The 25,322-nt window shown below is 43.3% G+C and overlaps 1 protein-coding gene across 1 annotated transcript in view; it reads left to right on the top strand.

Annotated features, from left to right (window-relative positions):
- The window catches only part of MKLN1 (muskelin 1), a 106,823-nt gene that overhangs the window by 62,762 nt on the left and 18,739 nt on the right, over positions 1–25,322 (top strand). Inside the window, exons 11-13 of the mRNA XM_063307966.1 lie at positions 12,662–12,874; positions 14,891–15,112; positions 18,251–18,380. Coding sequence (XP_063164036.1) covers positions 12,662–12,874; positions 14,891–15,112; positions 18,251–18,380 — 565 coding nt within the window. The remainder of the gene's footprint in view (positions 1–12,661; positions 12,875–14,890; positions 15,113–18,250; positions 18,381–25,322) is intronic.

The following is a 25,322-nucleotide window of genomic DNA, read 5'->3' as shown; positions in this document are numbered from 1 at the left end:
TTCCTTAGGAGCGTGCAGTGTAATCCAAGCCGGGTGTTGGCCCAGACAACACAGTTCTGAAGTATGCCTTGAGCAAGCACAGAGGTCAGAATCTCGCATTCTCCTTCCCGTGCATTCTAAGAGAATACAGTCATGACCCTTTTGAGTCTCCGTATGTTTCATAATAGTTGATGGAAAAGTTGGCTGTTCCATTGCTGAAAATAAACAAAGATGCTTTGGCAGAACAGAATGAAGCAAAAAACACGTTTAATGGAATTTTTGGAACCGATTGGAAACTTTGGTCCAGCAAGCAGTGCTGGGCTTCATCAAATATCTATGGAGAGAGAGCACTAAATTAAATCCAACTTTGGTAGCGGGCAAATATCTGGAGGTCTAGGAATTGGAAGAGCTTTAAATGGGCTTTCCTTGAGTAGTGCTTAGTGTCCTCAACTCTCCTAACTTCATGAACCCCCAAATTTGCAATAGGGGGATAATTCTCTCTTGCCTTACGTGTTTGCTGTAGAACAAAATACTGTTAGTATGTGCTTTAAATGCTTGAAAATGCTGTATTACCGCTGCGTATTAGTTACTTATTTGCTTCATTCACTGTGCTTACTATGTTTATATACCACCGGTTTCAACAAGGCTCCCAGCAATTCATAACAGCAATATAACAACAGAATTAAAAAATAATAATTAAAACACACAGGGAACCTTAAATGTGGAAAGTACAGTGGTGACCATTCCCCCAAAGCAGAAATTGTAGCCCCTGGCTGCCACCTCGCTCTCTCTCATAAACACAAGTGCATTTTTGTGTATGTATATAGATATAAAAACCCGGGGTCCTGCTTTGACATCTTGTGGGGAGCAGGTGATGTCAAGGTATTCACTCTTGTGATCTCTAATTGAAGTCAGAGACCGACTGCAAAGATCACAGTCAAAACAAGGTAAATAAGTCCCTGAATTGAGATGCTTTCCAATATTCCTGTAAAGGAAAGGGCAGAATGTTCATGAACAAGCCATTAAAAGAAAGAGTCTGTGGATTCTTAGAACATTCGCTTCTACATGTTAACTTGTTTGTTGAAATCCAAAGTACTTTGATTATGTACTAGGGTCCAAAAAATGTGTACAGTTATCTGGGAGAAAGCCTAGCGAATATTGTGGGACTGACTTCTGAATAAATTAGGAAAAGTTGAAACTATTCTTTTTTTTAAGGGCAATGGATATGGGTTACTTGTGATCAGGAATGGAAGGTTGATTAGATTCTTAATTAAGTCATCTTGCTGCTCTCTTCTGATACGAAGAAATGCCTTATTTTTATTTTACTTGTTTCTCTGTTTAAGTCATTTATTTACCAATCAGTTGACCAAATTATCTTGCACAAGGGGTCCCCAGAGTTTTAACTCCTTATTACTGGAAGACAGAAAAGTAAATGATTAAGTTTACAAGCAGAAAGCTTGTTATTAGGTTGCATAAAAGTGAAATAAATAGGTAAAAATTTGTATATTAACAAAATGCAGTTATATAAATGAAAAACAATCCATGCTGCATTTAAAACCATAACGATTGTGGCTCTTTAGTGGCTTGTGCTTCTTGTTCTGACTTGGGACCCAAGCGCGATGCTGAGAAGAATATCTGACAGACAGGTTCCAGGGGCTTATCTTCATCCACAAAGCCATTTATCATCAAGAAACAAGATTAATTGTAGCCAATGCTTTAGTTGGAGAAATATTAGCTTAGTCCCTCCCTAGACCTGAAACTTGATGGACTAGTTTGGGCAAAAAGGTGTTGATCTTTTCATGCAAGTTCCTTGAGGTCTTAGATAAATCAGCCATACGTGGATGAACTGCCTCCACCTTTTTACAAGATGACATCAGATGATATTTCTGTGTGGTGGTTTGAATTATGATCTGCTTGATCCCTATGAGCCTGTGGTCGAAGCTGTGGCCAAGTGGACAACACATACTGTATGTATCAACATGGAGTGTGTATAAAAAGCATTTCTTAAGTTTGGGAGTTCATTACTCTCCAGAATATGTTGGAACTGTCGCTCTCAGCTCCCCCAGCCGATCTGGTCAACCGAATTAGCCGTCCCCATTCGGCGTGGTCTAGAATTTTCAAGATGGCTGGGAATTCTGGGAGTTGCAGCCCTAGTACATCTGGAGGGCACCAGTTTGGAGAAGCGTGATCCAGAACAGAATTTGAAAGGAGTATCAGGACAGCTTGTTTTAAGAGCAGCAGAATACCTTATTAGCTCTTCTTTCCTCTCATTCTTCTTTCAGAGAAACAGTGTCTGGCATAGCTAACTGAGCCGTTTCAAAAATGGAGGGAAAGGATTTTATATTTGCATGGTCACATACTGTATATGTATAAAAACAGAATACACTAGTATCTTGAAAATTGGTTAAATCTCTTCCCTCTGACATGTGTCTGTTTAATATAGGTTTAGTTTGTCCAAGATCTTGTTTGAAGCTTGGTTATCCTGGATGCTGCAGATGAGAGTGAAGCTACAGGAAAGTTTGAGAAGGAGGTGGAGTAGAATGAAATTGCTCTGTCAGGATAGCAATGCAAGGAGAAGGCAAAACCTAATGTCAGTGTTGCTGCTGATAAAGTCCCTCTTGGCTGGCTTGGTATGGTGGAGACCTCTGACACTTTAGGTATGGGATGGAATATTCTCCAGAAAAGCTGACTTGTCCAGGAACATTGCTTAACAAGATGATCTGGCAAAAAGGGCTAATTTATTTACTTATTTTATTTATCGTATGGCACATTCACTTCACAGTTCAATAGAATAAAAACACAGGAGATAAAATACAAGGTATAAAATGCAGAGTATAAAATTATAGACATATGTCTAGATTACAAATATAATTTTTAATAGTATCCCAATATGAGAAGGCAAGGCTTCTCACACTTGACCCCAGGAATGAAGGAAGCTTTCTTAGAACCTGTGAGTTTTCAAAAAGTGGGTTTAGGGTGACATCCTTACTAATACCCTCAGTTTTCAAGGTGACGCTGTTGATATTCAGTGTAATCATACTTGTTTCATGAAACAACTTCTGCTAGAACTGCCCATTTCATTTAAATATGCAGCCAAGTCAGCAGTTGCTTTTAACATCTACAAACATGTACATTGAAGATCTCCTGGGAAATTTATAGAAGGAAAGTGCGGCAACTTCACCCTTTTAAATAAATGCAAAACTTGATGCTTTTTTCTCCCCAAGTCTAGTTTTAAAAGTGCAGGCTAAAATCCTGAGGAAAAGTTAAATTTTCAACTAATTGTTTATCCAGTGAACTATACTCTCCATCTTTGGGTTTTACCTGGGCCCCCATTAAAAAAAAAATCCTTTTTGTGGCTGGCTGTTCCAGGGATGTGATCTCTCATGGTGATTATGGAACTGCCCAGGTTAGGTTGAGAATATGCCAGGCTGTCTTACAGACAGGAAAATGTTTCTAGAAGAACTATAAACTATAAACTGCCCAGGGTCCCTCTTGTGGGAGGAGATGGGCAGTGACAAATTTGATAAACAAACAAACAAACAAAGTTTCTAGAAGGTCTATAAACTCAAAACAGTTCTATAAAGAGCAAATAGGCACTCAAATCAGCTGGACCTTGAGATAAAACCTCTCTCTCTCTCTCTCTCTCTCTCTCTCTCTCTCTCCCTCCCTCCCTCCCTCCCTCCCTCCCTCTCCCTCTCTCCCCCCCCTTCCTCTCTCTGGAGATGCTCAGTTATAGCTATAGCTTAATTTGGGGAACATAAAGTGCAGCTCAATAATGGTAGATAAAATCATAGAATCAGAGTTGGAAGGGACCTCATCAAGAGCAACCCCTTGCAGACTGCAGGATTCACTACACTATCCCCTGTAGATGACTATCTAGCCTCTGAAAAGATTCAGTGAAGGGGAAGAAGCCACTCCGTGTGGTTATCTGTTACTTCGTGTGGTAATCTTTGTGTGGTAATCTATTCCACTGATTGATACTCTTGGTGTTAAGAAGTTGTTATTGATGTATAATCTGTATCTACATCCTTGAAGTTTCATCCCATTAGTTCCAGTTTTACCCTCTGAAGCAAGTGAGAATAAGTCCGAACCCTGTACAATGTGACAGCCCTTCAGGTATTTGAAGACCACAATCCCCTTGATTTGAAGATCATGTCCCCTCTCAACCATCTCTTCTGCAAGCTAAACATACCTAGGTCTTTGAACCATTCCTCGTAGGACTTCATCTCCAGTCCTTTCACCATCTTGATAGCCCTTCTCTGGACTTTCCCCAGTTTATCCATGTCTTTTTTAAACTGGGATGTGAAGAACTGACTGCAGTACTCCAAGTGAGGCCTGACCAAGGTAGAGTAGAGTAGGATAATTCCTCCCTCTGATCTGGACACGTAGCAGCAGTGCCATCAAAACCTTGTACATCCTCAGAAGACAAGGCTTGTTTCTGGAGATGACAATATAATAACATCTACAACATTCATATTGCACTGTACATTGTTGATCCAACCTGGAAATGAGGAATTTCCTGACAGTGAGAACTATCAAGCAGTGGAACGACTTTCCTCCCAGAGTTGTGGGTGCTGCATCGCTGGAGGTTTTCAAGAAGAGACTGGACAACCACTTGTCTGAGGTGGTATGAGGATTCCTGCCTTGGGCTTAGGCAGGGGGTTGGACTAGAAGACCTCCAAGGCCCCTTCCAACCCTAGGATTCTATGAAAACTTCACTTACGTTGTCTCAATCATTGTTATAACAACTCTATAAAGCTGATATATATTTAAGCCAACGATATGATGTGTATGTATATTGAGGAGAGAGAAGGGACCTGTGTAAGGGCTACTTATCAAGTGCATAACAAAAGTTAGCTTGGAATTAATTCGTAGTGTGCATTAGCTTTTGGGTTTGGCCTATAAGCTGGAGAAATACCTTGTCGTCTTTCCCAGCTGCACACCCTGTCTCTGCTTCTTTGTATTAGGATGGTTTAGGTAGCTTTTAATGTCCTGAGCAAAGCCAAAGAATGTATAGTTTAATGCAGTCTTTGTTCCTGCTTCCCTTTCCCCTCTGAAGATCCGTTAGATTTCCCCAAAGCTTGGGCATGTAGCATCCCATAACACATTAAAAATTCATTGTTTTGAGAGTCTCTTCTATTAGTTTTGTAGCACAAATATGGTGCAATATGCATATTAAATATAATATGCATTCTAAAGCAACCAAATGGGCATAGGAAGGTAGTGTTTGAATGGACCTGAAACCTTTTCTATGTGTGGAAAGCGAGAATTAATGCTGCTTTACCCAAACCTTTATTTAGCTCCATTAATTCTATTCATAATAATGCATATTATTAGGATAGCTTAAGCCAAAATATTAGTTTGCAGAGGTCCTCGGACCATACCAGGGGCTTGGAAAGTCATAAAAAAACAGCTTCCAGTCTTCTTGACAGTGGTGATAGATATGTTTATATTTTGCCCCCTCTCTCTAAAGTTACATCATAATTTCCTTCTTTCCAAAAGCTACCCTTTCTAATCTTCAGACCCATAAATCACAAGTTCATTTTTCTCTCCTTTTAGCAAAAAGGCCGTAAGTCATATAACTTTCCCTTTTTTCCTTTTCCCTTTTCCCTTTCCCTTTCCTACTTTCTTTTTTCCCTACTTTCACTATCTCTGGGACAAAAAAATCCGAACAACCACTAAGCATGAGCCGGTATAGACATGGCTTCTTTAAGCAGTTGTTGGCTGGTGCAACATGCCTGCCCATGTATGGTGTGCGCGCGCGTGTGTAATTGAAGAAATCTAAGTAAAAACCATTATTATCTTTATTTTCTTTTATGGTTTTTACTTAAAGATTAAGCTCATGCTTAGTGGTTGTTCAGGTAGTAGCCCTACGGGGTGAAAAATAGGCACTTTTGCTCTCATCTTTGAGGTTAACTTGAAAATGTCGAGATAATATATGCGTGTTCTCTACTTTTGATACCCACTTCTATTGCTGTTTTCCTCAGCCTGGGGGCTTTCAGGGTGTTGAATTGCAATTCTGTCCTTCCTGGTTGGCATGGCCATGACTGTGATGGCTGGGGATTATGGGAGCTTCAGTCCAGCATGTTGGGAAGGTTGCAGGATGGTGAAGACTCTTCTGCAGTACTCAGTGGAGAGGACATCTCCTTTAGACTTTTGCACTACCAAGTTCTGGTACTGTGTCTTAGCCCCAGTACTTCCCTTTATTGGTTTTATTGGCTTGTTCATTAACTGCATTTATATTCCGTTGAAATCAGACAACTCTCGGCAGTTAACCCGTTACCAAAAAAACCCACCAAACCCACCATGCTTAAAACACCCATGGTAAGAATGAAATCAGCAAGAAATCAAAACAGTATAATAGCTCAAAAAACAAAACAGAGATGGCCCAATCTAATTAGAGCACCCCCTACAACCGTTTGGTTTTCAGCATCTTTGTGAGTGCAGTCAGGGAGGGGACAGCTAGATTTCCACAGGACTGGGGCTGCTACCCCAGCAAGGTCCTCCTGTGTCAGGTATGGCTGCAACTGGTGCACCAGCCAAAGCTGGGCAAAGGCCTCTCTAGCCACAGCTTCCATCTGTTCCATTTGCAGGAGCACCCCCAAGTCACAAACCTGCTCTTTCAGGGGTAGTGCCTGCCCAACCAAAGATAACTTGGTGTCAGTGGAGACCCTGATGGATGGATGGATGGATGGATGGATGATGTGCCATCAAGTTGTTGTCAACTCCTAGCGACCATGTAGATAGATTTTCTCCATAACAATCTATCGCTAACCTGGTCTTTCAGATCTTCCAATGGTGCACTGCGTCTGTCCTTCTTGCTGCTCTTCTTCTTTTTCTTTCCACCTTTCCCAGTATTAGGTCTTCTCCAGAGCCTTCTCTCCAGAGCCTTCTCCAGGGAGCTGGGTCTTCACATAATGTGTCCAAAGTAAGATAATTTGAGCCTGGTCATTTGTGCCTCTAGTGAGAACTCTGGGTTCAAACCCTGATGGACCCCTGTCTTATTTGGGTTCACTTTCAGCCTATTCTGTCCCATCCAGAGCCTGATAGCCTCCAAGCATTGACAAAAGACATCAACAGCATCTCCCTTCAAGGTAGGCCAGGTCAAGAAACTGGCACAGCAGGGGTTCCAGGAATGCTCTGTATGGTTGTAGATGGAATAACAGAAATTTGAAAGCCTGACAGAGTTTCTTGCTGGCCCATCTTCTACCAAATAAAATCAAGGTAGAGTTATTTGAGTTTATTTCTCGTGTTCTTTTATCTGAGAACTGTGGACTATCTTCAAGTCCCTTCTTAATGGCTGTGTCTTCCTTCCCCCCTTACTGGCTTTCTCACACTGTCTCCAAGATCAGCTCTAGGTGCCTGTACACTCTCCTACAGCTTGGAGTGGTGTTTGAAAATGGAGTATCATCAGTATATTGATGACCTCACATCTTGAACTGTGGCGTCACCTGGCACCTTCATATACTGTAGATGTTAAAAGAAGACTGACCCCATGAGACCCTACCAAGCAGGGGCTATTGAGGTGACCTCTCTTCTGCCACTACCCCCACTGTTTCAGTTGATCTGAAATCAGGATGCCTTTCCATGGGATGGCTGCATTGCTTCATCTCACTACCCTAACTCAAGGAGACCCTTAAGCTTGGAGAATAAAAGGAGGGCAGGAGGTTAGAAGGCTGGTGGGCGTTTTGAGCTTATGGGGATGTATAAGAATCTTTCTTTTCATTTATACTGCAACTTCTCTATCTCTTCTCTTCTTAGTATTCCTGGGTCTGAAATAGGAACGAACCCTTCTGACTGAGGCCACGTGCTTTGATCTTTCCCTGAAATAACTCAGAGGCAGTGTTTGGATTTATGAGTTTTTACAACCACACTTAAATCCTCAAGGGCTTTTCTGGGATGGTAAACCATTCTCATCTTCAAGCCAGGCGAGTGGCCGTGAGCAATCCAGATCTGCATGTAGACATTTAACAGGCAAAGTCCTCTGCTGACCTTTCTCTGGTCATAGAAACCAGGCAGTGTCCTCTCCGCTCTCTCTTTTTTTTCCTATTTCAGTAGCCTAATGATTCCTTTATTAGAAGCTAGAAATATTTGGAGCTTATTTCTGAATGAAATTGTCTTGCAGCAACTGTACTTCCTTGTCCTGCAACTACCTCAAATAGCAGGATTGATTGCACTTGTATACTGCTCTAATCCTAATTTAAAAAAATCTTTATGGCTTATAATGAGATAAAAGCATAAAACGAAAAATGCCGTGCAATACAGCATCAGTACAAGGCAATGATAAAACCACAGCAATAATCAAATGAAAATCAATAATGTTTTTAAAAGGAGTTTCAGACACCAGCCCCAAAATAGTAACAGTGAAACTACACTTCAGAGGCCCTCTGGAAATGTTCCATCTTAATGGCTTAGTTCCCAGATGAACCTCTGAGGCTGTTGGTCCACAGGATGGTGACCACCATGGCAAAACACTGTCTCTGGGCTCCACCGCTCTTACCTTGTGTACATGGGGAACATGAAGCATTCCCAGGTGGGCTGAGTGCACAGGATGGGCTGGTTCCATGTAGGAGCCAAGCCAGGGAGGGCTTTGAAGATCAAACCCAGCTCTTTTAATTGTACCTGTGAAAGCCATTGCAGGCCCTATAGGACAGGTGCTAGGTGGTAATGGCAGCTCTCACCTGCCAGCATGTGGGCTGCTGCATTCTGCCACAATTGCAGTAGTCTTCAAAGACAGCCCCACATTGGTAAGAAGGGCATGAATGACTGTTGCCAGGGCTAAGACTGCAACTGATGAACCAGATGAAGTGGGTGAAGTCCTCCCTGGCCTCCACCTCCACCTCATCTAGGAGTGACTGTGAGTCCAGGAGAACTTCCAAGTCATGGACGTGCTCCCTCAGGTTCCTTCAAGCCAAAGCCCCGGTAGCAGGACCTGGCTATTTATGAACCAGACCTGCAATATCTTGGCCGTATTATCTTTCTCTAGGTGCCGTGATGAGCATTACTCAGAAGGAAGTGGCCTGTGTGATACATTGCTGATTATATGCAAAGTGGCAAAATGAAAAGAAACCTGTCTCTGCAAAACTATGTGTGTATAGCCTACTCCCTAAAATGTTTTTTGAGAAGGCACAGTCCATCTTTTAAATCAGTACCACCCTTTCCCTTATGATACCGAGTTCTCTGTGTTACTTATATTAATTGACCCATCCCAGTGCTGGTCATTGAATTGAAACTGTGTGTGTGTGTCTGTGTGTGACTTCCTGTTAAATTGGTGTTTAGTTTCAATGCAATCTAGCCAGACCTGGGCTGTTTAAATTTTCCTGTTTGTTGAACTAGCCAAGGACACAAGAGCCTTGCCGTGGGTCTTACCTCAAACTTTAAATATATTTTTAAGACACATCTCTTGCAGTGTGCTGCTTAACAGTTTCCAAGGAAAACAGCCCTTGCGTGATGTAGCCCACAGTCCCTCTGCCATAAAATCAGTGAATTAGACACAGCACATTTTTCAGTTAGTCTGGCACTGAGGAGAAGACATTAATTTCTTCTTTTCCTCACTTTCTCCTTCAGCATGTGCTATAAAATAGTGGCGGTCCACTCCTTCAAAGATGCTGTTTTGGTTTTCTGTTTTGTTTTGGGGTTCTAAAAACGATTTTGCTCCACCCTGTGTATTTTACAGTTCAGTCTTAACAGAAGTGTATTGAAGAAGTTACGCATAGATGTTTCTTGGGCTAGTTCTGCCAGAACACTCCCCTAGGAGGGTTTCGGAATGATGCCCAGGAAGAAATGCTTGTGGAAACATTTGTGGGAATAAGCCATCATGTGGAAGCTGCAAGGAAAGGTCAGCAGTTCCTCCTTCGACCCAAGTACTTTCATGGAGATGGTGGACTTGGCTGCTGGTATGAACCTTGTGGAAGGCCTATCCTAGTAAGCAAGCTGCGCATTGCACCACTTCAGCTCCCTTGGAAGAAGGAGTAAGCTGTTCCCCGTGGACTGATCTGCACAGGGAGGAAGTTCACTCAAACTTGTTTTGTTCAGGATTTTTTTTTAATTTTTTTTTTTGGAAGATGAATGAAGTTGCATTCCATGTGCTTCTGATGGGGTCTGATGTCTTCTCGCCTGACAGATCAGCCGTTGAGCGATCAAGTTCTGTCTGAATAGAACCAACTGGCACGCCAGTGGAGTTCACCTGATAGGTGCTTCCAGAAGTAAACCTTTGCACATAAAAAGAATGATCAGGAATAATGCTTCTAACTTGGTTCTGCCTCTGATGTGAACATTTTTGGGCACTGAATGCCATTATGCTTGGAGTGCATTTGATCAAGTGAGCTTGGATTGTCATTCATGACCTGCAAAAGCCAGTTCTGAGATGATCTTCTCCAGGTTTTGTGTGCTGTTAGCTTATCTATTTAAAAGTTCGTTAATTTTTATAATGCTTGATTTTAATTGTGAAACATCTGATATAAAAAAAAAACCCAGGCAATAAATATTTTAAGCATGTAAAAAATGCAGCATTGTGACTCCATAGCTGACAAAGCATTCTGAGCATCTATGTGGAAATAATGGCTGTTTTGATTCGAAGGAATCAACATCTGTATGAGGGCAGTGCTCAAGAGAATGCGGAGGATCCAGTTTTTAAGAGAAAAGTAATGTGAGGTCTGTTTCTGGCAAATATTCCTTAGTCACCTGACATGAATGATCTTTGCAGCTTTTTACGTAGTTGCTGGCTGTAGATTTTTAGCGACCGCCTAAGCAGTAGTTCACATTTCCATTCGTAATGGATATTTTTTGGCTTCCTAGAAGTTGAGGCTGGTTGTGATGCTGTGTGCAGTTGTAGGCCCGTAAGGTTCACTGCCTGCTGTGTAAGAGTACGGTCTTCAGTTGTAACTTTGTCTGCTCAATGTTGCCTTAGCATGTTAAGTGTATATTAACCTAACCATTATGGTTTGAACCATGGATTATGGCGTAGTGTGTAGTGTGGCTTACATATGTGTACTCTGGCTTATATGCAGGCAGTCCTCACTTAATGACCACAATGGGGACTGGAATTAGGTTGCTAAGTGAAGTGGTCATTAAGTGAATCCAACCTGATTTTATGACCCTTTTTGAGGTGGTCATTAAGCAAACCACTGTGGGCATTAAGCAAACCACATGGTCATTAAGCAAATCATACAGTTCCCATTGATTTTGCTTGCCAGAAGCCAGCCAGGAAGGTCAAAAACGGTGATCGCGGGATGCGACAGTCATAAATGTGAACCGGTTGCCAAGCGCCCAAACTGTGATCACATGACTGTGGGGATGCTGCAACAGTCATAAGTGTGAGGACTGGTTGTAAGTCATTTTTTTTCAGCACCGTTGTAAAGTCTGAACTGTCATTAAACAAATGGTTGTTAATCAAGGACTACTTGCAGTAAACTACATTTAGTCACAGTATGGTTTAGCGTAATAGTCAAGACATTCTTATTGACTTCAGCCGAGGATGTCTGGTCACATTACAGAAGAGTGGCTTATTTTTGGAATGTCTAGATCATCAGCCCTCCCTACAGATTTTGCAGAGGGAAAAATGTATTGATTCTGCATTTAAAATTTTGTGCCCGTTGATCTAGATAAGTAAGGCTTTTAGTTATGTGCAGTATCTCAGAATGGGTGAGTTCTCTTTGATTAGAATTTCGGAACAGAGCTGAGTGACCCCTTACCCACGGCAGCAGATTTATTTTGGTGGTAAAGGAATTGGGCTAGATCCCTCTTGAAGTCCCATCTTGCGGTATGATTTCTACAAGGGTTTCAATTTGCTCTCTGCTTCATTTTTCACTCCAGACCAACTATACATCTCTCATGTGGCATTGTCCACCCTAAACCCCCTTTGTTCTAGCCTTTTTTAAAATTATTTCGTTGGTCCTGCTGTGCTCTCCAAAATGTAGAATTTGGGCTGTTCCTCACACAGCCTTGAAGTTGGTTGATAAAATGGGCCTGCTGCTGCTAGGGTGTTTTCCAAAGTTACAGGAAATGAGCAATTACATTTGAGTGGGTCATTGAATCGAATTGCAAGCGTGTGCCTTAGAAAATTTGATGCAGATATTAAGGTTTATGCATAAGCATGGTTAAGGAGTGCCTCATCTTAAGGACTGTCTTCCTGATCTTGGTGAATCTTCCAGTGTTTTGGATCAGGTTTTAGTGATCCAGAGTTTCTGTTCTGCCAAAGCCTCTGCGCCTCAGAGTAACCCTGTTCCTGTAAATTTTAACACCATATAGTGGCTTTCCAATCTCCTCCCTTGCACAAAGAACCAGGGAAGAGCAGAAGGCTAATAAAATTGTGGTTTTCACATTAAATCACAGTATAGTGATTTTCTGCCGGTTTTCCCAAAGGTGTTTCTTGGATAGGAGCAATGGAGCAGTTTTCCTTAAAAAAGTGCCAGGGGGAATTGATGCTTTTCTGTTTATCACACATGTGCACCCTGCAAGAACCCAAAGTTCTACGTGTGAATTTGACAGACGGAAGAGGCTGGATCCCAGGGTCTGTGCACTTCTGCTCTTACTGGCCTTTGCCTGTTGGGAATTCTTGGGGCTGCAACCTCCAGTGTTGTTCTTGAAGAGTCTGCTCTGGACTCTCTTGGCCACCCCAGATCCATTCGCTTGTCTCCTTGTGAACAGGCACAACACGTTTCCCCTTCTTTCTGCTCTCCAGCATGGTCCGAGCGCTCGGTCCTGTCACAAGATGTGCATTGACATCCAGCGAAGGCAGATCTACACCTTGGGTCGTTACCTGGATTCCTCTGTGAGGAACAGCAAGTCTCTAAAGAGCGACTTCTATCGCTATGACATCGACACAAATACCTGGATGTTGCTGAGCGAGGATACGGCTGCTGATGGAGGTCCCAAGCTCGTGTTCGACCATCAGGTCAGTGTGATTCGCGGTCTAGGACTACGAGCACTTGGAACTTTCATTAATAGTATTTGTATTCGTGATTATGGCTTGGCAACGTTAAGGGTTTCGATGCTTTGTGAAGAATGAGGAGAAAGCCCTTGATCTACAGTCTAGAGCAGTGTTTCTCAACGGTGGCGACTTTAAGATGTGTGGACTTCAACTCCCAGAATTCCCTAGGCAGCATAGGGAATTCTGGGAGTGGAAGTCCACACATCTTAAAAGTTGCCAAGTTTGAGAAACACTGGTCTAGAACCAGAAGTAGAAGACACAACAGGAAAGTGAAAGAACTAGAGGATGGAATCGATGGAAAAATTGCATTTATATTTCAGTTGATAAAGGTAGGTTTTTATCACAATAAGAGTGGGCAGGTTTTGCTTTTTTTGTTTTGTTTTTAAAAAAAGCCATGATCATGTTCCATCCAGAAAAACAGTGAATGAAGATAGTAATTTTGTCTTCTACCTACTTCTCTTTTTCCCTTCCCCACTTTCCCTAATACCCTGCCCAGAGATCTCCCCAGATCAATTTTTTTGGCTGAGTGAGATTTCAGTCTGGTTAATGTCCTTGGGAGATAAAAAGTGCCTCTGTGTGTGTGTGTGTGTTGATAAGAAAGAGTGGGTTGAAGAGAGGAAGATGTAAAAAGACATTTGAACACAGGAAAAAAATTACAAAGGTTATAAAGAAAGACAAATGCTGAGAGACAGGAAGTTAGTGCATGTGTGTGTTTATGTGGGTATCACACAGATGGGAAAGGAGAGTATGAGAAATAAAATGTCTATAGGATAGACATTCTTGAAAGAGTAATGTGATACAGGAAGGTATGAGATCTGTTGAAGGGGATTTGGTCAGAAACTGAGCGGAAGGAAAAAGTGAGATCCAGGGTTTCTCAACCAGGGTTCCCTGGCACCCTCGGGTTCCGGGAGAGGTCACCAGGGGTTCCCTGGGATATCAAGATTCATTTAAAAAATTATTTCATATTCGGGCAACTTCACATTCAAGAGGGAAGTTTGATTCTTTGTTTTTAGTTTAAGAACACTATTAATGCATATATACAGGCCTACCCATGAAACAGATAAAATAATTTCGTAACTTCTGGCCTCTATTTGAGCCTGAATGTGCGGGGGTTCCCTGAGGCCTGAAAGATATTTCAGGGGTTCCTCCAGTCAAAAGTTTGAGAAAGGCTGCACTAATCTAATGAAATAGGGTCTGTGGCAGTGCTGTGGTATGGTCTGGGGGGCTAAAAAGGGGACATGAGTGTCAAGGATGCTGGGAAGACCGAAGGCCACCCCAACCACTTCTTCTGGATCCACCCTTCATCCTCGGCCCACACAAGGGCTGCCTTTTACGGCCATCCCTTCCCTTCTCCATCCCCTTGCTCCCCTTGCCCGGTTCCTTGCTTGGAGGATACCCTCAGGTTCATGGTGGTCCCTCCGAGCCTAAATGCACCAGCACCTTCTGCTTTTCTTGCTCCCCCCTCTTCCATAAGACCTCCTCGCTTTACGAGGGAAAGGAAGGTGACGGGGTTTCCATCTCTCTCCAATTCTGGTGTCTGGAATCACCAGAATGTTCTTTTCCTGGGGGCAGGGTTCAAGAGAATCAAATTCTGGGAAGGAACAAGTGGAGCGTTGCGCCAACATGGACTGTATTAAATAAATTGTGCATTCATTTGGGTCCTGGCAATGGAATGGGGGCTCAGAACATCCCTCGAGCAGGCGGCCTCTTCGTAGGTAAACATTAATAGCTTGTTGGGACATTCTAATTGAATGTTGTATTCTCATACTTGTATTGTTTCCCACACTACCCACTGTCCTGTACTGCCTGAATAAAGGACCTTGTGGCCTGCATGTACTATTATTTGATTTGCTTCAGGGTTTCAGGGACCAGTTTGTGGAACAAGTTTGTATTTTAAAGCGTAATGTTCCATCTTTTTTCATGACACCAAGCCATATTGCGTGTGTGACTTTTAATGAAAATGCCTCCCATTTGTTGCAGATGTGTATGGATTCAGAGAAGCACATGATCTATACCTTTGGGGGAAGGATTTTGACATGCAATGGCAGTGTGGACGACAGCCGAGCCAGTGAGCCACAATTCAGCGGCCTCTTTGCTTTCGACTGTCAGTGCCGGATATGGAAACTCTTGCGAGAGGACTCATGTAATGCTGGCCCTGAAGATGTCCAGTCCAGAATAGGACACTGCATGCTATTCCATTCAGTAAGGACAAGCCCTCAGTGGGACTGCTTACTTTCTTCTATAATATTGGCCCGTGCATTATTTATTAAAACTCTATAGTGAATATTAAAAATGTATCTGAAAGCTCTGATGGTTAGGGTTAGACATCTGATGGTGGACCCCCAGTTCCTCACCCTTGCCCTGATGAGTGGGCAGTGATGTGGATCAGGAACTGAGGGTGCAATCTTTATTTTTTTTTCCAAGCTAGTTTGGTTCTATGCATAGCTGTAGTATGAGAGACAAACAAAAGAGAAGCGTATTTCATTTCTCTGCAACACCTCTGTGTTAAAGATGTGATTATGTCTGTGGCAGTAAGTGAGATTCCGATTTTTTATTTTTTTGGCCAGGATAGTAGCCAGGCCATTTCTCCGGATGTACTTTAAATGCACACTTTTAAAATTGGCCCACTTTGTCATTTGCTCATTTGTTTCACTTTTACCTGCTGTTCCAGACTAGGTCTTCATACTATAGATGCTAGATATCATGGCTGGAATATTTAAATATTCTTCCTTGTTTATAATACACTGTTATTAAATGTGATGTATGTTGTGAAAATCAATGTAGAAAAGAGAAACAAAAAGTAATCTGGGAGTTGGCTGACCTAGAAATTGTATGGGTGGATGGATAGCAGCCCCATAGGATGCAGAATGGCAGCGTTTGCATTTTTGTCAACCAAGACAACTGTCGTGGACCCCAGAGCAGTGGAGGGGAGATTAAAATTATATATGGCATGAATACAGGGAAGGGTTTCTCCTTGGAAAATCATACAAAAGAGGAAGTGCTCATTAGCTAGAGTAAGAATAGATAAAAGGAGGTCCTTCACACCATGCATGTAGTGCAGCTTTGGATTACCTGACACAAGATGTCCCTATGACCATCCCCATCTGTGGCTTCAAAGGGGAGTTAGAGAAATGGATTTTGGATATGGCTATGGTACATATTATCTACAGCATCAAGTAGTGGTTGCTGGGGAATTTAAGTCAGAAGTGGTTGGGGGTTGGACTGCCAAGATGCTCGTGGCATAAATGGAGTGCTGGCTTAGGCAGGCCTTTAGCTTGATCCAGCCAAGCTCTGATGTTCTTGTGCTTTGCACTGAACTCCTACCTTTAATCGGCATATTTGTTGTTATTACTAATAAGCAAATGGGACACTAAATATTCTGCAGTCTCCTGCTGATAATCACCAGGAGGACAGGAAATATACCAAGCTGCATCCACAGGATGCATGTGTACAAGGATTAAACCTACTTAGTCTTTCCCTCTTGTTTTCCTTTTGCATTTCACAGGAAATAGATGTCTCATTGCTTGATTCCCTCGGTTTATGGCCCTGCAGGCCAATTCTGGCCTCTGAGTTTCAAGAAGTAGGTGCTTGTCATGTGCACCATGTACAAACAGAAGCATTTTTAAATCATTCCTGTTTTAAGCCGCATCTGGGTAAAGCCTTGAATGGCTGTAATCTTCCCCCGGGCTTATAGACAGCTTTGCGTTGCCTTGAAATCAGCAATTTAGCTCCAGAGGATCCTGGATGAAACGGATTATCTAAACCCCTTCCAGTCAGGTTTCAGGCCCGGATATGGGACAGAAATGGCATTGGTTGCACTTATGGATGACCTCTGGCGGGAGCGGGATGGGAGCAGTGCATCCATCCTGGCTCTTCTTGACCTCTCAGCGGCTTTCGATACCATCGACCATGGTATCCTTTTGGGTCGGCTCACGGAGTTGGGGGTGGGCGGCGTGGTGTTGTGCTGGTTCACCTCCTTTCTCCAGGGCCGGTCCCAGTTGGTGGTGATGGGGGGGAGAGATCCGACCCTCGACCCCTCCATTGTGGGGTGCCGCAGGGATCGGTGCTCTCTCTGCTCCTTTTTAACACCTACATGAAACCACTGGGCGAGATCATCCGTCGCCATGGGGTGAGGTATCATCAATATGCTGATGATACTCAGTTGTATATCTCCATCCCGGGTGAGGTAAGTGATGCCGTGACCGCCCTTTCTCGGTGCCAGGGGCTGTAGGGGTCTGGATGGGGAACAACAGGCTTCAGCTGAACCCTGGTAAGACGGAGTAGCTGCGGGTTAATGGCTCTTCCGTATCCAGGACTTTGCCATCTTTGGTTCTGGATGGGGTTGCACTGCCCCAGACAGATCCGGTGTGTAACTTGGGGGTCCTCTTGGACTCATGGCTCCTGCTCAAAGAGCAGGTGGCAGCCGTGGCCAGAAGGGCCTTTGCACAGCTTTGCGTTGTGCACTAGTTACACCCTTTCCTGGATCGGGAGGCCCTTTGAACAGTCACTCATGCCCTGGTCATCTCCCATATAGACTACTGTAATGTGCTCTACATGGAGCTACCCTTGAAGAATATCTGGAAGCTGCAGCTGGTCCAGAATGCAGCTGCGCGGGCAATCTTGGGGGTCCCAAGGTTTGCACATGTAACAGCTTTGTTGCCTGAGCTGCACTGGGTTCCAGTTTGCTTCTAGGTCCAATTCAAGGTGTTGGTCATCACCTTTAAAGCCCTCCATGGTATAGGGCCAGGCTACCTGAGGGAGCGTCTCATCCCTATTACATCGACCTGCCCCACCCAGTCATGCAGGGAGGGCATGCTGCAGACCCCGTCAGTAAGAGAATTCAGTCTGTCAGGGTCCAGGAGGCGGGCCTTCTCTGCGGTAGCTCCCGCCCTTTGGAACATCCTTCCCCCAGAGGTGAGACAGGCCCCCTCGCTCCTGGACTTCCGCAAAAGATTAAAGACCTGGTTTTGCCAGCAGGCTTGGAATGGGAGAGGGAACAGTCATACCTGGAGTTGGCTAGCACCCTAAAGTGATCTTTGATGGACCTATTACACTCACGGACTGATTAAATCTTTTAGCCATTTAGACTATTATATCTCTATTTTTATTGTATTACTGTATTTGTAATTGTTCTGAATTTTAATCCTGTTTTATTGTTAACCACCCAGAGTCTCCCCAGGTGGGGGAGATGGGCGGTGATAAAGTTTGATAGATAGATAAATAAATAATAAAATTCAGAAAATGCTAAAAACCCTTTATGCAGCCTTCCTATTCTAGACCATACCTAGAAACTTCTTGCAATTAACAGCTCAGTGCATCTTTCTTTTCCCTCTCTCTTAGAAAAATCGCTGCCTGTATGTGTTCGGTGGACAAAGGTCAAAAACCTACTTGAACGATTTCTTCAGTTACGATGTAGACAGCGATCACGTGGATATCATTTCGGATGGCACCAAAAAAGATTCAGGGATGGGTGAGACTGTGCTTTGTTTTCCTTCATGGGGCAACTGATAGTAGCTGCAGGGGAGCCGTTCTGCTTCCAGTTTGTTCCAGGGGATGGAACAGACCATTAGCATGCTTGCCTGGATGTCTCAGCACGTTCCACTTGTATATGCGCATTTTGTACTTTCCTGCAAGTTCTCCATCTTGTTATCTCAGATGTTTTATTTATTTACCCTGATATGTTTTGAGATTATCTTTTGGCTAAGAATAAAGGTGTGTGCGTGTGTCTTCAAGTCATTGTTGACTCCTGGCAACTGCCTAGACCAGTGCTTCTCAAGCTTAGCAACTTTAAGATGTCTGGACTTCAACTCCCAGAATCCCCCAGAATAGCATAGCTGGCTGGGGGATTCTGGAAGTTGAACTCCAGACTTCTTAAAGCTGCTAAGCTTGAGAAGCACTGGCCTAGACTGATTCCTACAGTTTTCTTGGCAAGATCTTGGAAGTGGTTTGCCCTGTACTTCTTCCCGGGACTGAGAGGTAGGGCCTGGCCCAAAGTCACCCAGCTGGCTTTGTGCCTAAGGCAGGACTGGAACTCACCGCCTCATCAGTTCTAGCCTGGTGCCTTTACTACTACACCAACCTGACTCTCTCAAGAGTGAATAGCAATCTTTTAAAATAGGACAGAATTTTTTTTTTAAAAAAACCACAGCCTTGTTTTGGAAAAGGGAATCTGTACTCTCAGTTCCAATAAAAAGAAAAGTTGGAGCAGCTTTGTTTTTGTTGTTACAGCAGTTACAGCTGTGTTTTGGAAGGGGTCGTCTTGCTTCGGAAAGTGATACGTCCACAATCTACATGATAAATTCTGACAGAGCAGAAACATCTGCTACCTAAAATTTAGAAGAGCCACCAGAATGTTGTTGTTGTTGTTGTTGTTGTTTTTGAAACCCCTGAAAACATTCCAGGCCTTTCCTGAAATGGGACGTAATTTAAATCAAATCAGAGACTGACTCTCTAGTACTTGTAGACATGGATATATGCAGACATGAGTGCTTGCTCACGTGGGATAAAATGGTCCCATTTGTTTACCCAAGTACTTGCTAAAGCTTTGCACCACAGTTTAATGAAGTGTTTTAGAATGTGACGTCCTCCAGAGCTTTCCGACTATTACAAGCCCAGCTTGCATGGCCAGCGGTCAAGGATGATGAGAATTCTGGCCTTGAGTCATCTGAAGGGCCCTAAATTGGGGAAGCTTGCTTTCTTAATGAAGGGGGGCTTTGGTGAGGCTGCGGCTGCATAACCTCTGTCTTCAGGGAGAGCAAATGGTTGTTTGTTTCTGTAGCGGGCACCTGCAATGAGTTCATTTTCTAAGGAAAACAGACCCGTCTTGTGGCTGAGCAATCCAGCCACGATCCTCTGGCCAAACGTATTAATTGCACATTGGATTTAGATGAACGAGAACGACATAATTAGCCATCTTTAAAAAAAAGGGAAAAGAAAAGAAAAGAAAAAGTATGCTGAATAGCGGCCTTTGTAGGCAAATGACTCATTTAGAAATCATGAATGAATAGAATTCTGGTTTACTGTCCTCGTGTGTCTGTGAAAGTAAATAAACAGCTCTGAACATTTCCCTTGTTTATGAAGGGAAACGTTAGAACGAGTCTTTCTTCGCAAGGAGGAACAAAAACCCATTATATTTGACGCCCCGAGTGCTGGGGAGGAGTTGCTTCAGTTGCAGTAGCTCATTTTGCACTGAGTTTCAACACAACCCGTGTGTCTCTCTTCCTCTTTCCAACACACTCATTTGATAAACTCGAATCTTTACAGTTGGGTCCAGAAAGAGATGAGATAAATTGGTGGAAGAGGGGGATAGGGTAGCCCAAAATTCAATCCTAAATTCTTGGACCTCCATTTCCCAGATCCCCCAGCCATTTGGAGATTCTGGGAGATGGGCCAGATGGAAGGAAGGCTGGGTGGGGGCTACTGCCTCTCGTGGTTACATGAAATGTCCATGTAAAAGACTGTTGAAAACTAGCTGCAGGATAACAAAGTAATGTGTCTTTCCTCTTGTGTCCTGTTTGCGAGCTTCCTGGAAACAGGATGGTTGTCGGAAACAGGATGTTGGACTATTGACTCAACGTTTGATTGCATTAAGAACAGGTTCTCTTTTAAAGCAGAAGTGTGTAACTTTCTTTTTGAACTGATAGCTATATTTGGAGTGCAGCTTCTTGCCAGAGGGCTCAGGACAAAAATCTGGGTAATTTAATAGAATTGTTCTCCATGTATTTAACAGGTCACCTCTGTTACAATTAGGTGACAGCCTTTAGAGGTGTCCTGGGGCTGAATTCCTGGTTTGGGGGGGCTTTTTTTCAAGACCCTGTTCTGTAGCCTGTATCAGTAAAGGATAATTCCAGCCAGACTAGTAGAGTCTGTTTTCTGACCTGGCCTACCTTGAAGGGCCGTAACTGTTTTTTGTTCCCTCCCTCTTATACCCTAGTGAATTAGCGAAGAATTCTACTCTACTCTATAAAAAGGCAATCCGAGCTTTTTTCTCGTGCTTTCTCTGTTTCTCAGGCTTAACGCATGCTTTTGCTTTCAAAACTATTCCTGAATGTTTTCTCCAAGGTCGTCTCTGTGGCTCTCCAGTTTCACCAAGTTACAAGAACTCAGATTGTAGACCCCTTGTTCCAGTGAAGATGCCTACTTGTTTCTTCCCTGGAGCCACATCTTAGCAAGGGTTGGAGACAAATCCCCACCCAGGATTTATTGTTACACAAACCCAGCCTAATGTTGCTGTTGAGACTTCCACAGCATCATGTGGGATGATGGAATTTCATTAGCGCGTTAGAGCAAGTTCAGTGTGTGGGATCCACTGTACCGTATCCGTCATTCCTTCCTTGGATGTGGGAAATGCAGGTTCACACCCCTGCTCAGTTTCAAAGCTCATTGGATAACTTGCTGTGAATACCCTATTTCTCACCATTACCACCCCCCACTACCCCCATATTTATCAGAGGAAAGCAGCTACTGCTCTAAATGTGGGTCAGAAGGACCAAAGACCTCGTTCCATCTTTTCGGGAGTTGTAGAATCATGGTTTTTTTCCCACACATCTGCTTCCCCAATGCAGCGTGGTATATTGAGAGCCGTTTCAGTCAGTGATTATGACATATATGACTGTTGCTCAAAGGGAATTAAAACCACCAGAAGGTTATTTGATAAATGCCAACCCTTCTATGTGCCTAATGTAGATCTATAGATACCCACTTTGGTAAGTCAGTGAAGAACCTTTGATTTTGGTGGGGGAGTAGCCAAAGATGCTTAATTTGTCACTTATTGATTAGGGATACCAATATGTTTTAGGTACAGCCTGTCACTAGAAACATTGACCTTGGTTGCATAGTTGGGGCCAGGCGGACGTGTCTGCTGGGGGAACAACCAAGTAGCAGTTGACATGGAAGCTGCTTCCATATCACCAGCTGCTTTTTAAGAATGGTGCAGGTTTTTGTTTTTTTTAATTTCAGTTCAAACTATAAAGCTTCAAAACAAATAAGACGAAACATCCCAACATCCAGTTCTGGTGATCTTAGTATTTTATCTGACAGTTTTGCTTTTAAATGGATGCTGACCTTAAAAAACTTCAACTGGAAGTCTGGTTCTTATAGGATGCTGGCTTCTTGTGAGTTGACTGTAGTATTTCTCCATGTATTATTCCCTGATAAGTGTAGAAGAAGACAAAAGAATAGGCAAGACATGCAGGTGAATGCAAAGGGCTGCCAAAATGTATGACCTTCAGTGTTAGCCTGAAGATGAGCCGCTGTTTTGCCAATGATGCTTGTTGGGTGAACAGACCCCGTTTCATAACCCTAAACTGGTCTTTTTCTCTTTCCCTATCCCTTTACTCTCCTTGCCTCATGTCCATCCAGATTCGGTCTCCCGCACTTTTTTCTGCCTTTCTCGTTGCAGCTTTCCCATTTTCTTAATCCCATCTCTCTGCCTTGTTTTTCTTTTCTCATTTTGGCTAATTCTCCTGGAAGGAGGGAGACTAATATCTGTGCATGTGTGTTAATAAGAGACCAAAGGATCAGCGTGGTGCCAATGGGGATCAATCAATTTATAAATGTTTTACGGGCAATTATTTTTAATCAGCAGATATCAATTCTGTGTTTTGCTTAGTCCTGGCCTTGTCTCTTTTGGAGGCATGGTGTCTGATAGTTTTCCATCCGTAGTCCTTCCTTAATACGACATACATACGTGAACAGGTATCCTAGCTCTTCGTGCTGATTCCCTTCCGTGGCGTGGGCATCATTTTAACCACGGTGTTTTAGGCTAATGTGTATTCCAGACCTGTTGCTAAAAGGCAAATGTTTAGATATTTAAAGTTTTATTTTCTCCCCCTCCCTTTTTTTTTTGCTACTGACAGCAAGACTGTGGGTGGGAATGTACCTAGCAATTTTTATGGGTGAGTTAGTAAAAATAGCAGGCTTGACAGCATCTTTGTACAAAAGCAGCTGTGAACTAAATTTGTTCAGAAAGTAGGTGCCATTCTCTCTCTCTCTCTCTCTCCCTCCCCCCCCCTTTTTTTTTTCCTGGCAACACTTCTGTTTTATATGTAAAAGTTGGACTGTAGTGTTTTCCTGTTTTCAGCTGCCTTGGCAGAGTATATAGTAATGCAAATTGCTTTGGTTTGGGGGCCAATTTGCATGCTTATGTCATGCTATTTAAAAAGGGAGGTGTGCATATTCATCCATTTCTGAGGCTATAATCCTTGGGAAAGCGGAATACCACATTCTGCCTCTGCCAGTACATTTATTCATTGAAAAAAAAAAAACAACTGAAAGAAAGATATACAAGATGGGGGGTTGGATTACATTTTCTACAGTCCTTCACCATTGGCATTGCTAGCTAGAGCTGGTGGGTGTTAGTCTAGAGCATCTTGTCAAAAATCCTACACGCGCATTTTTGTGGGTCTGGGACCAAAACCGAGGGGGCAGGCGTTCGTTTTGAATCCTTTTGTTCTGCGTGGTAAAAGATGGGACAGCGTGGAAGGAGAACCCCTCCATTTTTTCCCAAACTCCTAACACTTTTGTAACACAGGGTGTGTTTTCATTTCAGGCTCAAACTGTGAACGCTTGGAAGGTCATTCTGAGTTTGGAACATTTTGCGCAACCCCTGCTGGCCATATTTTTGATGGCCTCGGCTGGAATATTTTAGTATTTGTGAATATTACAGCATTCTTATCACAAAGTACACAAATCCTGCCCTTTATTGATTGGAAAAAAAAAAAAGCTTAATGCTTAGTTACTGTGCTTAGTTACATCATGAACCAAGCCTTTATTCAGTGAGCAGGTGCTTGCACCTTCCTCGTTGAAAAGGAACGCTTTAACCGATTCATTCCTTGAGGCAGCCATAATTGGAGCTAGAAGGGAAGCGCACGTGCATGTCTGTGCATCCGGCTTGCACAATTTCATGTGCTTGCTTCTCTGTGTGGCTCGCTCGCGTGAGCAAGGGTGAGAGTAGCAAAGCATTTAAAGCTTCTACGCGGTCCTTCTTTGTTCTATTTATCATTTTCCCCTTTCTGTATCCAATATGAGGGTTGAGATGCTCATGCATTAATCATTGGAAGATTGACATCTCTCTCCATCCCTGAGGGGGATTGTTGCAAACTCAGGGCTACAAAGCTGAGAGGCTGGGATAATCTGGGTTGCTATTTCAGGACCTCGGTGGGTGTCCTTCCTTTGAAGATCTTGGCTGGCAGGCTGGCAAAGGGAGTTGCAGCATTTTGAAACCGCCCCCTTGGTTCAGCTCTAGCTAACACAAAGAATCAAGGCCTGATTTCTTTGCTTTTACAGGGCAGCCTTTTAAAGATTGCCCTTCTGCTTTTCTTTTGGTTTTGCTGACCACGACAGCAGAGGAGTGTTTTTGCTGAAGAGAAAACAGGCAAAATGATACATAGATAACATTTCAAATGCAGTATTGCAGTTTGTAAGAGCTCAGCTTTCTTGCCTCCTTTAGGCAGTGTCTTGTTTTGACAGGGAACAGCCCACGTGGCAATGTGACATATGCCACTTAGTCATGCTGCCTAAGTCCCTTTGTGACCCAGTCCCTCTGCTTTGGATCTCAGCTGAATCCGAGCAGCCTGTCCCTGTGCCATATGCATGAAGTCTTTTTCTTTGTTGACACCCTGAATCTTGGATTCATCTAGTTAAATAAATTAGTGAGTCACTCTGGACAGCCTGATTGAAAAGCTGTTTGCTCTTGACCTCAGCTTCCAGATTTAGCTGCTACAGAAAGTGGTGGTGGACACGATTCTTGATGCCTGTTTAACAAAAGAGAATGGGACACATTCACAGAAGGTGAAAGATCCTCCAGTGGTTATTGCTCATAAGAGCTAAATGGCGCTTATGCTTCAGAGGCCATATGTCTGCACATTCCCATCATGGGGGAGGGAAATCACGGGGCAAGTTCTGTTGCCTTCACATCCTACACATGGAGTACATCAGGCACCATCTTACCAAAACGGAATCGGTCCACCTGATTCAGGAGGACCTGCTGGGGGTGTCCCCACTGCAAAAGTATGTTGGTTTAGTTTTCCTCTCTCCTAGCGTTCCATCAAGGAGTAAAAACTTCATTCTGCAGCATTTTTAGGTCTGTTGAACTGCTGTAGATGTTTCATTTTGGGTGGGTGGGTTTGATCAGTCTGTGTTTTGTTCTTGCACGTATACTGCATTGTAGGCCATCCAGAGTTTTCTGATTCGGGTGGGTTACCAATATTGCAAACTAAAATAAAAATACATATTCCCAAGGAGAATCAAACTGAGCACTTTGGTGGAAAAGCTGCTCCGTTAGGTACATCCTTTGAATATGATTCAGTAAGGCTGCTCTTAGATTACTGTTCTTGGAATTTTTCCAGGAATGAGAAAGAGAACAGCCCCCTCCTCCTCCTCCTTTCCACCCTGCCTCATGGGTTAACCTCTG

This window comes from Candoia aspera, chromosome 7, assembly GCF_035149785.1.
Source record: "Candoia aspera isolate rCanAsp1 chromosome 7, rCanAsp1.hap2, whole genome shotgun sequence".
Lineage (NCBI taxonomy): Eukaryota > Metazoa > Chordata > Lepidosauria > Squamata > Boidae > Candoia > Candoia aspera.
The sequence above is the reverse complement of the archived record's forward strand: the minus strand, read 5'-3'. Positions and strand labels throughout refer to the sequence as shown.